This window comes from Camelus dromedarius, chromosome X, assembly GCF_036321535.1.
Source record: "Camelus dromedarius isolate mCamDro1 chromosome X, mCamDro1.pat, whole genome shotgun sequence".
NCBI lineage: Eukaryota > Metazoa > Chordata > Mammalia > Artiodactyla > Camelidae > Camelus > Camelus dromedarius.
The window spans coordinates 85,247,442-85,264,343 of NC_087472.1; the positions used below are offsets into that span (position 1 = coordinate 85,247,442).

Genomic DNA, 16,902 nt, shown 5'->3' on the forward strand with positions numbered 1-16,902 from the left:
CCACGCATCAATCAGGAAGCAGCGTATAGAGTATGTTTTAGTACTTGTCCTCCCCAGCTTTGGAAGGCATGGTATCTAAGTAAACTCGAGTAATCTGCAGCCTTTCCTCTGTATGTGTCTGAGGAAGCTCGGCGGAGAAAAATGACATGGATTAAGACACTAATTTATGTTGCGTTTCCCAGAAGCCAACTTTGAGGTGAGGATCCTTACGCAAGTGACTTATTAAGGAAGTGCTCCCAGGATGGGACCAGTGAAAGGGTTGGGGAAACAGGTAAGGGAAGAGGAGTAAGCCAGGTAGGGGCACAGTCTGATACACTAGGAGAGCTCTGGGGTCTAAGTAACGCCCCAGAGTCTTTCCCACTCTCAGTAAGGGAACTGAGCTCTCAAACTCCCCTGCCTGTCAGTTAGTGGTTAAGGGTTGCCATGTGGCACAGGGTACACTAGCTCCTATGAACTTCTGGCTCTCTGCCCATCTGGAAAAATCTACAATAGCCTGGGGACAGCCTTCTACAAAGAATCTTGGGTAGAGGCTGTCAGAGGCAAAACTCCTTAAATACACAAGGTTAAAGGAATCCAAGGGGATCCGGCAGAGGACCAAAGCAGTTCCACTGATTAACCACGATCAGCTTTTCTACGCTGAGCAGGCTCAGAGACATTTCTTCCTTTTGTTGGAAAGGCAAACCACTCAACATCAATGTGAAGGTGATTACCATGGAAAGTTGTGGTCCCTAAGCACAGAGGAGGCCTGGGAGAACTCTGATATCATCTCAGTGCAAATCCTTCAACCATGTCCAGGAAACTGACTGGAAACCCTCTAAGCTGGTTTCCAGAGAGGCCCGACGTGCTTTCATGTTAAATTTATGAGAGACAAGTTAATTTCACATACTAAGATGCATGTTACTCGTCCTTCATCGGTGTCCTGCATCATATAATATGTTGGACATTTTCTAATTATGATTCTTAGATGCTCACCCATTACACAAAATGAAGCAAGTGAGAGGAGACTGGTAAGTCATATTAATTGCTATCCATATATGGTGAGGTTTTTCTTTTAGTTCCAAGAGACTTAGTGCTGTAATGACCAAATATTTCCCATATTGAATATCAGAGGAATGTTATGTTATCACGAACTTATCTGTTGCTAACAGTCTACTTCCTATCTCTACCACATTTATGTTAGTCATGGGCTTGTGGTTATTTTCTGGTTAGGGATTTTTATGACATTTCATTGTCAATTTTACCCATAGCCCAATTACACTTCCTAAAGATTTTCCATGAGTTATTTACATCAAGTTTGAGGTCAACAGTTATAAAACCCACCAGAGTGTTGTATTTAACTTCTGAGTCTCAGTCTCCTCATAAAAAACGGGGATAACGATGTTTACCTCACAATGGTGCTTGTGACCATGAGATGTGAACGATGCTGCTACTGGTAAGCAACAACCATTGCTGTTGATGATCAACATTTGTTTTTGCTGTCTAGCATTCCCTCACCTTTTTTTTTTTAGTACTACTCTACCAGGATTTCCTTTGGGGCAATACCATCTTTAAGATCAGAGTTACGTTCTGATTGTCTTAAGCCAGCGAATGTATCTCACCTCCCTGGCCACAATGATTGGCTCAGGACGGGCAAATAATGTAATGAGAATTAGGAACCAGGCCCAGGGCATTGGTTGGACTGTTGGAGGAGGAGGAACTCTCTCCTCTCCTGGACAGTGTGATGCAGGGATGAGAGACTTGCAGCTGTTGTAGGGTGCAGGAGAAGCAGACCTGGAGCCAGTGAGACAGGCCAACACTGCATGAAGTCTGCAAAAGAAGCCAACACAGAGAAGCGAGACCAAGAGCCTCCAGGGCCTTGATAAGATCTGAGCAATTTCCTTTTGTTTTTTGAGCCATATGAGCTGGGGTTTCTGTCGCTTGTAATACAAGGACTCCAACGTAACAGAAATACTGCCCAGCATTTACTGAGAAGTTTACAATGTGCCTGACCCAATACCACAAGCATCACATAGCAGGCTTCTTCAAGCCTCTCAGCATCCCTGTAAGCTCTGTCCAATTATTATACCACCAATGAGAATACCAAGGCCTGGGAAGTTAAGTGATTTGCCCAAGGTCACACAGAGAGTCCTGAGGCCAGTACTGAACCTAGGAAGTCTAATTTGAGTCCACAAGCTTTACCATGTTCTTTTTGCCTCTCTCTCTATAAAGAACAATCTTTGCTTACATAAATGTGGCCTTTTTTCCACCTCACTTTTAACTTCAAAAATTACCCTGCATGTAGAGAGATTCTGGTTGCACAGAGTGAATCCCAGGTACTGGCGGTTTAGTTTAGAACATACTGTATTAGCATTTAATTTCTAGACCCAGCTTTGAGATTGTTCTCCTGAATATAACGCAAAACTTGGGTTCTGAATCTCAAAAGTACAAATGTAGAAAACCAGATACTTTAGCTACTGACCACTTCGTCATGTGAGCCGAGGCAAGGCCACTCCTGCTCATGACTGAATTGTGGAGGATGAGGAAGAGAGAGAATGTTTTGAGACTGACTGTGCACTATGGAGCTATTTTTGCCTATGTGAAAGTCAACACTTTCTCTTTCTAATAGGAACATATACTGTATTCTTCTGTTTATCCATGGCGACCTTCAAATGATGAATACATTTTTAGTAGGTCAAATTCATAACATATGATTATATGGCTTGCATTTTACAGACAGTCTGTATCGAAGAAGGATTTCCAAAAGAACGGATTTGCATTTATTATAGTATTCCAAAATTAGCTGCACTGATCTTTTCAGATTATCACTTGACAAGTACAAGTCTTCAGATTCTCTAGGTCTGTGACATCAATTTCACTGATTACTCGTATAACTGTCTGACTCATCTGAAAGCATTTCCTACCTTGGGCTGAAGCACAAACCACTCATCGCTTGGATTTTCAAAGTTCCATGAGTCAAAAGGAATCTCCACCTCCCCCAGGAAGCTGTTTCGTCCAAATCGATCGTAATGCCAGACAGAGAGCTGCAGAGTTCTCGTTTCCAGCTGAGTATGGCTGATGGTGTACTGCAAATGAGAGTTACAACGTCACACTCCTTGAGGAGGGCTCTGCCAATTTTAGAACGGGTTGAAATGTACTTCCACCATCTTTCAGATCATATGCATTAGTAATATGAACAAAACAAACACAAAGAAAAAACCTACTTCATTTTTCTTTGTTTCTGCTACTACTGAGTTTCTGGTCCATAAACTCATTTTGAGTGAGATCTAGCACTGAAAGATACATCAACAGACTATTTGGTGGTGGCCGGGGGTGGTGAGTAGTCGATAAACTTCAGATATTGTATAAAAAGTGTTAGGTGATAAAGTTTGTCCCCCTTTCAGTTTTACCTGCTTTTCATTTGCCTAGTTATTTTTTCAACAACTACTTTGTAAGTGCAAAGGTTTAATAGAACAATTCTCTACCTTCTCTCTTATTTTTAACAAGACCTCCCTGATCCAGAAAAGTATGGACAGGGAGAAACTTGCAAATGCCGAACTTCATAAAGTTCTGCTTAAGTGGAAGAGTGAATAGATACATACATAGATTGAGCAGAAAGAAAATATTGCTGGGGTGGTTTTTCCTTTTTCCAGCCGAACGTTACCCAGGGCCACATGCCCACACATCCTCAAACCTCCTCCTTGTCCTAAGCAAATACCACCTAGGACATGCTACAGACTCACTGATTCCTGCTCTTGTATTTGCATCTACACCTGTTCTTGCTGGTCCTGGCACGATTAACCTTGGGGTTCCTTGCTTCCTGATTTTGCCATGTGACTCTGTTTATCTGCTCCTCTTGGGTTCATCTTTGCTATACTGTCATGGTCACTGGATTCACCCTCTGCCTATATTCATTCATTTTCATTTTGATCTGTCTCCATATTGGCTTCTGCTTCCACACAGGACCTTGCTAACACATGACCTCACTCACCAACTTCTTCCTATGATGCAGTCCATCATTTTATGCACAAGATCCATAAATTTCCCCACGACTGGCAGTAACATCTACATTCCCATTTTCCCGGATCTTTCTTACCAGGCTAGACTGGTCCAGGGTGAGAGAAGAGGTCATTACATGGAAGCCTATGGGGAAATGGAATTTCTCTAGAACTGGGGCCTGGGTCATATTTTATCCAGGCCACTTTCTCTGAGGTTTCACAAATCCAACCCTGCATCTCCACTGTTCATTAACCACATGCCTCAATTTAGCCAAATTCTGAAACCTTAATAAGAAACAGCACACTTTCATGCTGTATTAGCAGAACAATGAGTGTGTGCAAAGTGACCTGCTAAGTTAGTGTCAAAACTGTGACAAACTTCTTATAGAGGGAATTAGGAGAAAACAGTTTTCCCAAGGGTGAAACATACTTTTGGACAAGATGTACCAGGTCAGATGTAATATTACTGGCTCATCTCTACTTAAGGTGCCATTTCAGCAGCAGCAGGGAAATAGAGTTAAGAGTGGCTTACATTTTTTTTTCTTTTCCAAACACAGAAAGCCAAGAGTGTTACACTGATTTATTCAAATTCTACTTTTTTAAAATACATATAACCTTGACACGCAAATCCTCTATATTTACTTCTAAACCAATGAGGTTGTCAATTGTATCACTGAAGTTACTATGAGAGTATTTATTTACCTTTAGTGTTTCATTGAATTCTGGATTGGTGCCTGTTCTGATTTTGGTCTTGCGCTTATTATTTCTGGACTTGTCAGGAAGAAGGTACGACTTGACATAACTGTAGGTGGTACAAAATGAAAGTCATTACTGGGAAATATCTACTTTGCAAGAAATGCTCAGGGACTTGAGTGAATAAAAGAGGTAAAGGGAATAGGGCTAGTGAGCATAAGAGATAGAACCAAACAAGGTAGTCTACATAAGAGGACATCTTGAAATAGAACTCTGGAGCTTCAATAGGAGAGAAGCAGTAACATGTAGTGGTAAAGAGTGTGGACTCTGGAGTCCAGCCAGCTGCATTTGAATCACTGCATGCCTCAGTGAGCCACTCAGAACTCAAGAGCTTACTTACTAACCTCTCCGTATCTCCATTTCCTCATCTGTAAAACTGGAATAACACCTTATGGCACTGTGAGGATTAAATTCGCTGAAAGATACAAGATGCTGACATAATATACTACTCAATGAATGTAATCTATTATTATGATCAACGGTCTCACAAAATATGGGGTTATTTTCTTCTCCACTCAGATATCAGGACTTCTGACGAGTGGAGTCAATAGCAACAGGTGAATGAATAAACATGGTGACAAAGCAGAAATTAAAAATAACAACTTGAAGTCGCAACAGCAGTTCTACCCAATACCTTGCCTTGAGTTGCCCCTGGAGCCTCTTGGAGCAGGGCATCGTGACAGAGTCAGAAATGTACAAGATGTAAAAGACTGAAATGTCAAAGACGTTACCAGAGTCATGGAGCCTGCCTACTGGGGCTTTAGATGATACCCTTCCATGCTAGTCTAAATGATGATATTGGTCCTGAAACTCTGATATTTAGCTGAGGAGGTAGGTGGACCAATCTGTATTCAGAGTCCACTCATTTGTCTATTTTGGAAATAGCTTTGCTGAGTTGTTTACTGAACCTAGGTCTGTTATGTAGAAAAAGAGTTAAAAACATAACACGTCTGAGACTGCTCTCCTTAGAAATGCCTGCTTTTAAGATTGGCTCTTGGCTGGCATGTGGGAACTTGGATTTCAGGAGGATTCTCGTCACTTCCGGAACAGATATAAGTGGCTCAGTGACTAACATATTTGTAAAAACAATACGGCTTCTGCTGAACACCTGCTTTCCTTCTGGGAGACTGGGATTTTAGTATGTGACTAGTTGAGTCTCTAAATGAGCTTCCCTGGTGGACAACACTTCCCATGTGTTGTCATAACTCATCACTGGAGGACTTAAGCACATCCTGTGTGACTCCGCTGGGAAAGGACACTTGGAAGCTTAAGCCTGGATTCTTTAGAACTTTACTATATATGCCTTTTCCCTTTGCGGATTATGACAATGAGTGGAGACCTGTGAGTCCTCCTAGTGAATCATCCAACCTGGCAGTGGTCCTGGGAAGCCCTGACATAGCCTTACATCCAGCTTCCTTCCAACGTACTGTGGGTCATACCTACCCTTCAGGGCTGATCCCTGGAATCCCCAGAGTCTCATAATTGCCCTTTCAAGCTGTTTCACTGAGCTAATAGCTTCGTAATTTTTTTCTGGAGGGTTTCCCAGAACAAAAATTAACAGGATACTCTTATATACCCTGGGGTGTGCCAACGTGTCAGCCTTCTATCTCAAAGAGCTCCCTCTGGAAATTACAAATCTGTCAGTTCTGAATTATGTTGAATCATAGCTTTTTAAAAATCAAGTAACCACGAACGTGACCATTTTACATGCACTTCAGAGAATATTTAGAAGTTTGGCAGAGGAGGAAAGGGACAATCAACCTTCTGAGAAAGCCTGGTATCAAGAGGAATGCTAAGACCTCAGAAAAAATACGCACTGAATGGAATAGTCAGAGGAATATGCTATGTGCTTACGCATCTGTCCTCTGCTTCTTTTCGTCACCTATGGCCAGATTTCGGCAATTCTTGACAAAAATGTAGAGCCCGCCAGTTTTGTAGCAGTAGCTGATGTGGAGAAGGATTTCCCCGCTGACCTTCACGTTGCCATAGTCTCCTGTTTCACTGTAAACACTCATCGTGCTGTTAAGGCTGGTCTGAAATAAACAAGATGAAAAGAGGCAGCCAGTGTTAAGCTAATGATCTCTTCACAGAAGGTACCCCCTTCGTTCAGTTAGGAGTCCTGCAGTATAATGAGCAGGGAAATTTAGGGTGAAGGAAGAAATCAAAAATCACTTGTTTTGCTTGTTTTTTCTGGTCTTGTATAAAATCCGAGCCTGAGAAAGGTCAAGATCTAGGACCATTAGTAAGGAAGGCAGGACATTTGCTGAGAAGGGAAGCATTGCCATTTTGGGTTGGTGAATATCCTTTGTTTATTCACTTCTTCTAAGGAATCCTGGGTCATTGAGGCATTTCCAATCCTATCTACTCTCCCCATCCCTGTAGATTTCTCCTTTTTCACTGGTAGACTCATGGTCAATCTGCTTCAAGGTCTAGAAGGCATTGATCAGGACAAAGAAAAACTCATCTCATATTCCTGCACTAGCATAAGCCACAAGCTTCTCTTGGACATCTACACAGAGTAGCCCATCAGTCTCTGGGAAGCCACAGCTACATCTTTAACAAGGACACGCCAGGAGAAGGGCATACACCCACAGCTGCGCTGGTCCCTGAGCAGCTGTGTAGCCACATGGGTCACATAAGAGCATGGCTTTGTACACCTCTATAAAATAGCAACCCACAAAACAGAATACAGAACAATAAAATAATACACCAACCGATAAATAAAATAAAAATATATTTTAAAAAACCTGTCCAAATGTACCAGAATGAATGAAGTTTCTGATGAGACACTAATAACAAGAGACATATTTTAAATTAAATGTAATAAAACTATCCTTCAGTGCCAGCAGCACAAATTCTGTGTCTTAGCCACACGACTGTCACAAAAGACCACCTGGAAGGCTTTTCATGAGTGACCCAGGAGTTGCAAAAGTGCTGTTTGTGAACCACTGGGAAGTAGGAACTATGGTGAGTGCAAAGAGAGGTTAGACTTCCTATTTTTTCATATATATATATATATATGCATATATGCAAAAGTCATTACCTTCCTCCAATTGCTCAGAGTAGAGACTGATCAAAAACAGGTGGGTGATGTGGCTAGTATCTCTTCTAACCTTAAGTCAAGAGCAAGAGCAAAACAAGGATTCTGTAATTATTTGGAAATTATAACTTAAAATGAGCCACTGAGTGACCTACTTTTTTTCCCTATTCCTAAAAACCAAACATCAGAATTTTCATGATAGCAGGTGTCTTTGAGCAGTGCTTTTCCAACTTCAGTTGCATATAGATCATCTGGGGATCTCGTTAAAATGATGATCCTGATCCACTCAGTCCCATGTGGGGTCTGAGATTCTGCTTTTCTAGCACACTCCTAGGCCCACAGTTCCCAAACTGCGTGTTGAGGCATTCCAGAGCAAACGCATAGCGGGTACCACAGGATGTTTTAAAATTTCAAGGGAAACACAGCGACAACTATCGGACACCATGCAAACTATGAATGGCAGTTCACAATGTCAACGTTAAATCAATCACACTTCATTGTTTTCAGTGAAGTCCTATCTGTGTGAAGCTGAGTTTTGGCAGTTGCTATGACAAAAAGCAAGAACTGCACAAAAATCAACATGGAACAAGAAATGAAAGTGGTGCTGTCCAATCAGATTCCAAGATCTGACAAGTCATGTAGTACCCAACAGGCACACAGAGCCCATCAGGGGCTATTTAAGAATGGAATAAAAATATTACTTTTCTAGCTACTGCTGTGTGTATTGATTTTTCTTCAAATGGCTAACAAGTTGTAAGGATACCATTGCTTATCAAGTTTTTTTTTTCCTGACCTAACTATTTAATAAATGGACTAGTCAGGTATGACCTTTGGCTTAGGGAGTGCTATGAAAGAATCACTGACACACCAGGGGCTCTGTGAACTGACAATGTTTTATGGTCTCTGTTCTAGGTGATGCAATATTGCTGGTCCATGAACCAGGCTTTGAGTTTCAAGAGCTTCAAGGATAAGCCCCAAATTCCTCATGTTACAAATGAGAAAAATCTGGCTCATGGAATTTGTTGGCACTGCCAAGACATTGTGAAATAAAATTTGTATTTTATGGCAAGATAAGAAAAATCTAAACATACGATTTTCTTCTTCCCTTTGGCCTCCCCTCTGCCTCTACCGTGCCTTGTGTATCTGCGTTATGCACCGACCAAATCTCTCCCATCAGCAGAAAACACTGGCTCAAGCATAAACAGCAACATCTTCCTGGCACCAGTAAGACAACTCCTTAAAAGACTTCTTTCTAACTGGCAGGATAGTTCTCAGAGTTTTCTGAGATGCTTTTTCTGGGTTGCAATCCTCAATTTGGCTTGAATAAAATTTCCCATTTCTTTCTTAGATTGACTGATTAATTTTTTTGTTGACAGCATAAAGCAAGATTTCCAGATTTTTAGTCTGAGGACTTCCCTACCATACCTCACTGCTTCCTTGCATCACTGACTTGTATCTACACCACATCCCTCTGTGTCAAAGAGGGTCCTGTGTAAGCAGAGGACCCACACATATAGAAGAAAATTTAAGAACCCACAAGTGCTGAAGCTTGGAGAAACTGAGTAAGTTATGAGAATTTTCCTACTAACCAAACTTTATGCTCTTAATCAAGCCAATGTTGTGATTTAAACAGAGATGTTTATTCTTAAGGTGCCTTGCTCATGGTAAATCATTTTGGACCATGTGTCTTTTCGCTGGTCCTCAGATTCTAGTGTTTACCAAATGTTCTTTCTTTGGCATACTTGGATTCTGATACTTTTAATAGAGAACCTCTGATTAACTGTACACACATTGGAAAAAGATAAATGCTGGAGAAACTGCCCACCAAATTAGATTTCCAGTACCACGCATTTTGTGAAGTATGGCTGGAAAACAAGAAAAGGAAAGGCTGAACACTCACAGTGTCTGAGTCAGCGTCAGGCAGAGTTAGGTAGGTCCACTTCCTGTCAGAGCCTGCTTGAGAATTCTTTAAGGAAGTCGCCCAAAGGTCAAAAGAAAAAAGGGCATTAGAGCAACAGACAGAAATCAGAGAAGCCAAGAAAAGACTTGGAGGCATCCAGATGGGGACAAGGACACAGGGTCTCCTAAAGCCCTCTCAAAGAAGGGCTCAAAAACCAAAGTCAGAAGGAACTTTATTCCAGAGTAGGACAAGCTATGGACTCGATGTGTGAGGAGAGAAAGCTACTTGGGTCTGTGTTTTAGGAAAGTGACTGGCAAGTATGAAGGATGGTTGGGGACTTGAGAGAATGGTGGCAGGGAAATTTATCAGCAGAGATGTGAGCTAATTCATAGGCTTGAGCTGATAAGAGCCTGTGTTAGGGAAAGAAGAGGTTTTAAAACCTGGGTGAAGAGAGGTTTGAAAGTAGGAGAGGGAAGCAATCAGGAGCTTTAGGAAAAGCCCACACAAAATTGAACTGAAAAGTACTCTGAGGGCAAAAGGCACGCAGAAAACTATAATGACTTTTTCCTCACTATCACCCATTGTCCAAGAACATCATTATCTCCTCTGGAAATGTACAGAAAATTAACAAGAGAAAGAAGAATCTTCCAGTACGTGTTAGAGAATTGCTTACGGTTGACAGGCCACTTGCTAGACTGTGGGTGTTTGCAGAAAACTGGGAGGACACGAAGTCATCAATGCCTTCTTCGTTCCCTCCCAAGGAGTCCTAAGGAAGGAGGGGGGAGAAAAATCAGTGATTTGGTTTCTTTCTTTCCTCGAAAGCCTTTTCACTTAAAAACCACTTTCTTTTTAAAATATCCGAAAAATCAGATACAAATGTCTAGAAATCACCCCATTCCTACATTTTCCTCTTTTGCCCTCCACTCGACCTGCATGATACCATCAGAGGATTGCAGTCACCTTCCTAGAGGTGCCTGCTTTCTGGAAAGAACATGAAATTTGCAATCACACAGACCTGGGTGTTCCAATTCCTACCTCCCCGTTCTCTAAAGTGATTCACTTCGAGCAGTGTACTTAAGTCATTTTGTAATTTAAAAAATTGGGGTGCATTTGTGTTCGTGTGTGTGTATGCGCATGTACCCCTGTGTGTGTGTATACTGTCAAGATGGGGAAATGTATCTTGAAAATATCTCCAGTAGAAAAAAATATTATAGATACTAGATTCTTGTCCAAAATACCAGACTCTACTTTTCTTCCCCTCATTTTTTTCCGTTATTTAAGCAATACATTCTTTTAGTAAAACCTTTCAAGCAATATAGATAAATATAAATTAAAGATATGTATCTCTATTAACATATTAATGATCAAATTTCAATAACTTTTTGATGATATGAATAGGATATATATACACACACACACACACGCACATGCATACTGGTTTCTTTTTATTATGGACACCTTTCATTCTTATTTCTGTTCTCTTCCCTGGCCTTCCTCTCACCCCGGATGAAACTAATATTTTGCATCTTGTTGGAAGTGTATTCTTTTTTAAAAAAAATAGTTTTCAGTATCTATTGACATAGTTTTGTATTTTCTCCTTTAATATACTGAAATATTAATTATGTAATAGATATTCTTATATAGATTAATTCTTCCATTCATTACCTAGAATAAAACTTACTTATCCTTACTGTAATATTTTTGATTCATTGCTATGTTTTATTTAGTATCATATTTCAAGTTTTGTATATGTAGTCATAAATTAATTTAACTTGTAGTTTTCTTTTTTAAACTATTTTTAAAATCAAGTTTGAGTATTAAGGTTATATATAACGGCTTCATACTATGAATTTGAAGATTTTCAGAGTTTTTGAAGATCAGTAATAGTTTAATAGCATTGGAATTAGCTGGTTTTAAAGGCTGAACACCAGGTAAGCTTTGAAACCATTTATTCTCATTGCCCGCTCCCCCTTTTGTGGTGGATTTAAAATGACTTTCCAGTTTTTTTAAATACTATAGAAGAGAACACTGAGTTTTAGAACTAAGTTTCCTAGTTTATGTTGGAAAAATTATATTAATTCCATTTAACATTTGTGCTATCTCTTTTTTCTAAGGAGTTCAAATTGCATTATAGCAACTATAGAAATATCAAAATATTAGAACTGGAAGGAACCTTAACAATAATTTAATTCAACCTTCTCATTTTATAAATGAGTTCACTTAAACATTAATTTTCACAGAAGTTAGTCTCAAATAAGAAGGCAGTTTATTGGAGGTAACTTGAGATTTAGAAATGTTCACATGAAACACACAGATAAGTCTACTAATAATTGATTTAGGAAATGGTGGCTTTTCCAGGTTTAGTTTAAGTGATGTGCTTTTAACCCGGAATTGAAATCCTTAAGAGGTATTTTCCTAGAGATCATCTTCACTCATTAACCTGATTACCTGTTACCTTTTCTAAATCATTCTTTAGTTGTTCTTATATGTTGTTTGTGAAAACTAACTGGAAGAAACTATTGTATATTCTCCCTCGACTCTCAACTCATCCTCACCTCAAAGTGGGGAGGTTTGGAGCAGGACTGTGCCCTTCCTTCATAGTCATTAGACTTTCTTCCACATCCAACTTACCAAGTCTTTGTCCAAAGCCCCAGGGACAGACTTGCTTTTGATGCCTACAGTATCTTCGAAGTCTTCTATAAATGACCCACTCAAATCTAACTCAGATTGACTCTGGTCTGGAGGAAGGAAGAGAAAAGAAAAGAAGTGAATCACCTTGTTTTGTTAGAAGGTTTCATTTTTCACTGCAAATGTATCATCATTATTCCAACTCTTTCTAGGCATAGGGCCTAGAGAGTGTCATGAAAGCCAAAGTCAGAGTCAGTGACTTCATGCTGCTTATGCTAACATACTTCTGTTTTTTCAATAGCATTTTGAAATATGCTTGGACTGAATTACCAACACTGAAATGTTCATATCTCCTTTGAACACAAGAGGTCAAATGCTCTACCATAAAATGCTAATATTTTAAGCTGTTTAAGGCTCCTGGCTCTGCTCATAGACTTCGAAAAACTCTCATAGAACGGGCCCTTGAGTTTAGAAAAAATTAAAATTTAACCATTCTCTATTTAAATAGTTAGAGAATTTGCTGTATTTTTGTATTTGACATAAAATGCAATGAAATGATATGTCAGTTCCTTTCACACAAAAAGGGAGTGGCTAGAGGGAAACTGAGAGGAAATTCTATTTCGTTAGGCACCAGCACATTCTTTCATCAGCAGAATATCTTGCTTTTAAAAATACAAAGAACAATGCACAACTCAGTGATGCTGTGGACAGCTGGCCAAGACACAGTTTATTACCATAAAAGAGTTCTATGCCAAAGGCCTGCTGAGATGGTACAGTTGCTTTATAAATAAGAAAGACCGAAGAGAACAATCAGCTAAGTTTGAAATGATAAATGAAATAAGGCAGAAGGTGTTTAGCATAGTGCCTGACACAGAGTATGTACTCAACAAACAGGAGCTTTTGAGTTGAGGTAGTAGAAATGTATACTCTATGAGGTTGGCTTCTAGGCTAGTTTAAGATTTTTCATTTAATGGGAGAACTGATTTTCAAGTCCTGACCCAAAATGCAGTAACAACCACACACATTTAGACAATCCTTTGGAAGCTACCTGGCCAGGAGAGACTCCCCAACTCAGTACAGAGCATCCAGCCTTAGGCTTTAGGCAAATATCATCATTAGGGAACAGGTAACTTTTTCCTGTGGAGGATTTTGTCATGATTTCAAATCTACACATGGGACATAAACTTCCTAAGTATGACATATTTCTCTAAAGAGTTTCCTTTTCCATAGATCATAAAATTGCCACATAAATAATACCTGGGTTGCTGTGATGATGAAATGACATATTTTTGAAAGTATGCAAATGAAAGGGGTTATTAATAATACCTTCATGCTGCTTGTAAAGAATTCCTTATTTGAACCATGGAATAATGGTTAATCTGTCTAGATAGAGGGCATTTCTGACCCCCATATCCATGGAACCACCATTTCCTTGAACTCTGGGTAAGTACCCTTATCTTTTCTATCAAATGAGCCAATTATATTTCCTGCACTCCTATGCCGACATCTGGTGTAGCCCTGATTCTTGGCAGTGATGACTCTATACTCTTGACAAATCCAAGACTCAAGGATTTTGCATAGAACGCGAGAGGCTCAAGGCACCACCTGGGTCCACTTGTAAGCGGTTCTTACAGAGAGGGCCTACCACCATGGGTTAGAGAATGGATGATTATCTTCTAAGACATGAAACATCCATGTAATGCCACCCAAGGCAGTCACTTCCACCCGATTTAGTCACATTTACAACAGAGTGGACATGTTGCAAATACCCACCTGAGGAGAGGGAGGCCCTGGACACAGCTATGGAAGGTGTGCCCGAAGTTTTTCGGCGATGACTCTTGGTGAGGTCCTCAGAGGTGCTTTCAGTGGCAACCAACTCCATGGAAGTTTCAAAACCATGTTCCTTCTCACAAAGTAAAAATGAAAAAAATTATATTGACTGTAATTTACTTTAAAATCCTTCCATATAAATATATGTCAGTATAATCACATTTATGCACCTCACTCTTTAAGAGGAGCTAGTTGACATCTAGAGGACCCTCATGAGGAGTCCAAATAACTCAGACTTACCATCAATAATTACTCTCTAAAATACACACAAAGAGGTTAATCAGCACAAAAGGTGTCTGAAATAACTATTCATTCACAAAATTAGTGACTTTCCCAATATATGGTTAGCAGAAAAGACAGTGCAGGTAACTCCAATCTTACATGAACTATGAATAAGAATCCAGCAAGCTTCAGATCCTCAGACTAGTACTCAGGGTTAAAACTCTATTTGGCCCCATGTTTGTCCCCACTCTCAACACCCTCTCTCCCCAATTACTCCTTACTTCCTCCACCCCCCCCCTTTGGTCTAGCTAGATGATCAGAACATGGTAGCTTATATCATTCATTATTGGAATGAAACTTGCATGCAACGCACTTATCAAAGTTCATAAAAGGATAAAGAATGGGGATTTCCCCAGCTTATAGGAATAGGTGATTTGGGAGGGGGGTATCTGCTTGCTAATACCTGCTTGCACATGTGGCAAAATTCAGTCTGACACTTACTTTCATTATAAAGGAAAATTGTCCCACAAGGGCTTGACAACTGCATCATTCCAGGTTTGCCTGAGCATTAAAAAACTAATTTTGGACATCTGAGAGCTGGGCTGAGGTTAAGTGTTCATGCAAATGACACCATGGTGTGATAATGATCAAACCTAAAAAAGACTCTTCAATTCCCCCTTCCATGAACAATCAAAAAGTGCCTTTCAAAGTCCTACAGGAAGGAATTCCCTTCTTGCTGCCCTAGATTTAGACCATACCTTACATTCCAGAGAGGTGGAACTCTCACCTGCTTAGCATGGAAATCAATGCAGCTTCAATATAGGCTGTTCTTAGTCTTTGATTATTCTCCAACACATACTACCTGTAGCAGGAGGCATATGGCTCCTAACTTTTCTAAATTCCATAGACTACTAAGGTTTATCAAAAGACTGTGACAGAAATCAAATGAATAGGTCCTTTTTCAACACCTCCTTAAAAAGACAGTCACACATGGATTCCCCCAATGAAGCAAGACCAACTTCCTTAGCAGCAATTACAATGACAGCAGATTTTCCAGCTGGTACCCTGGGAGAATCATTAATATTGAGCACTAATGGGCCAATTAATATTGAACAGTCATTAACAGGCAATATATACTCTGGAGATTCAGGATGTGAAGCCTGAAATTAACAAGTTATATCATAGCAGAAGACAGAGCCTTTCGTGTTCCAAGTGTTTTCCATTTAAAAAACGTACTTCTCACATGCTAAAGCAGACAAGACCATTGAAACAAAGAGATGCTGAGAAATGGGAGAAACTGAGAAGCTGTTACCTTGATCACCATCTAACTCAATACAGGTCTTCGTGTCATCATGAGAGAGCAAATGTGTTTCATAAAAGATTGGGCTGTCCTAAGTTTACTCAACAGAAAGTATTTCTCTTTGTCTCTCTTTTTCTCTAAGAAAAGACTAGCTAGATCAGCTCGAATGCAAGAGCGAGATCAACAGAGGCACTGACTATATATGTATATATGTATGTATGTATGTATGTATGTATGTATGTATGCTCAACACCATTGCAGGGAATTTCTGTTGGGGAAAAATCTAGGTGTTTAACAGAGAAATATTCATGTAGAGGCTGTTAGCTGTGAGGGGATTAGCACTTGACAAGGGTGATTTTTTTCTCCCTAATGATGGTACTTAGGAAGATAAGCCTTGTTTTGAGAACCAAGTTGACCGGTTATTAGACTGATTGTCTGCTGCTACCCACTGGTACAGCTGTACCAGCTGTTAAAATTCTTAAACATTTCTGTATCAATTGGTAAACAGCACCACTCCCAGTCCATCCCCCCTTCTCTGTGCTCCCCCTCCTCCACACCCCTGGTTAATGCATGATGGGTGGAAGGGCCCTCAGGACACTGCCCAACCTTGTGCCAGTGTCTTTTTTTTTTTTTCTTAATTGAAGTATACTCAGTTACAATATGTCAATTTCTGGTGTATAACAATGTTTCAGTCATACACAGACATACATATATATATTCCTTTTCATATTCTTCTTCACTACAGGTTACTACAAGATATTAAGTATAGTTCCCTGCACAGGAAAAATTTGTTTTTTATCTATTTTATACATAGTAGTTAATATTTGCAAATCTCAAACTTCCAATTTATCCTTTCCCACTCCCCTTTCCCCTTGGCAACCATAAGATTGTTTACTATGTCTGTGAGTCTGTTTCTGTTTTGTAGATGAGTTCATTAGCCCACTGTCTGTTCTGATCGCTCAGTGCCCCTGCCATACTGCTTGCTAAATATCATGAGTATCATTCCTTCTTAGGTTGCCAAGGAAGTGAGTGCAATCATCCACTACACATGCATTTTTCTGGCTACTGAACAGTACTGCTTACTGAGCTTCATAGAAATATTTATGTAATTTTAAATATACCTTTTATCTTATCAGCAAGTACAATTTAGACTTATGTTTAAATAAATCTATTATTATTATTATTATTATTATTATTATTATTATTATTATTATTATTATTATTATTATTATTATTATTATTATTATTATTCTTC

At 39.7% G+C, this 16,902-nt stretch overlaps 1 protein-coding gene across 2 annotated transcripts in view; it reads right to left on the reverse strand.

Moving 5' to 3' along the window:
• The window catches only part of SYTL5 (synaptotagmin like 5), a 303,237-nt gene that overhangs the window by 20,960 nt on the left and 265,375 nt on the right, over positions 1 to 16,902 (reverse strand). Inside the window, exons 12-18 of one of the 2 annotated variants that reach the window (XM_064483299.1) lie at positions 14,069 to 14,198; positions 12,299 to 12,405; positions 10,341 to 10,433; positions 9,668 to 9,733; positions 6,582 to 6,760; positions 4,677 to 4,776; positions 2,901 to 3,062 (exon numbers count right to left, since the gene is read on the reverse strand). In XM_064483299.1, the coding sequence (XP_064339369.1) occupies positions 2,901 to 3,062; positions 4,677 to 4,776; positions 6,582 to 6,760; positions 9,668 to 9,733; positions 10,341 to 10,433; positions 12,299 to 12,405; positions 14,069 to 14,198 (837 nt within the window). Of the gene's footprint in view, positions 1 to 2,900; positions 3,063 to 4,676; positions 4,777 to 6,581; positions 6,761 to 9,667; positions 9,734 to 10,340; positions 10,434 to 12,298; positions 12,406 to 14,068; positions 14,202 to 16,902 lie in introns of both variants that reach the window. The other variant, XM_064483298.1, reaches the window with a different exon arrangement.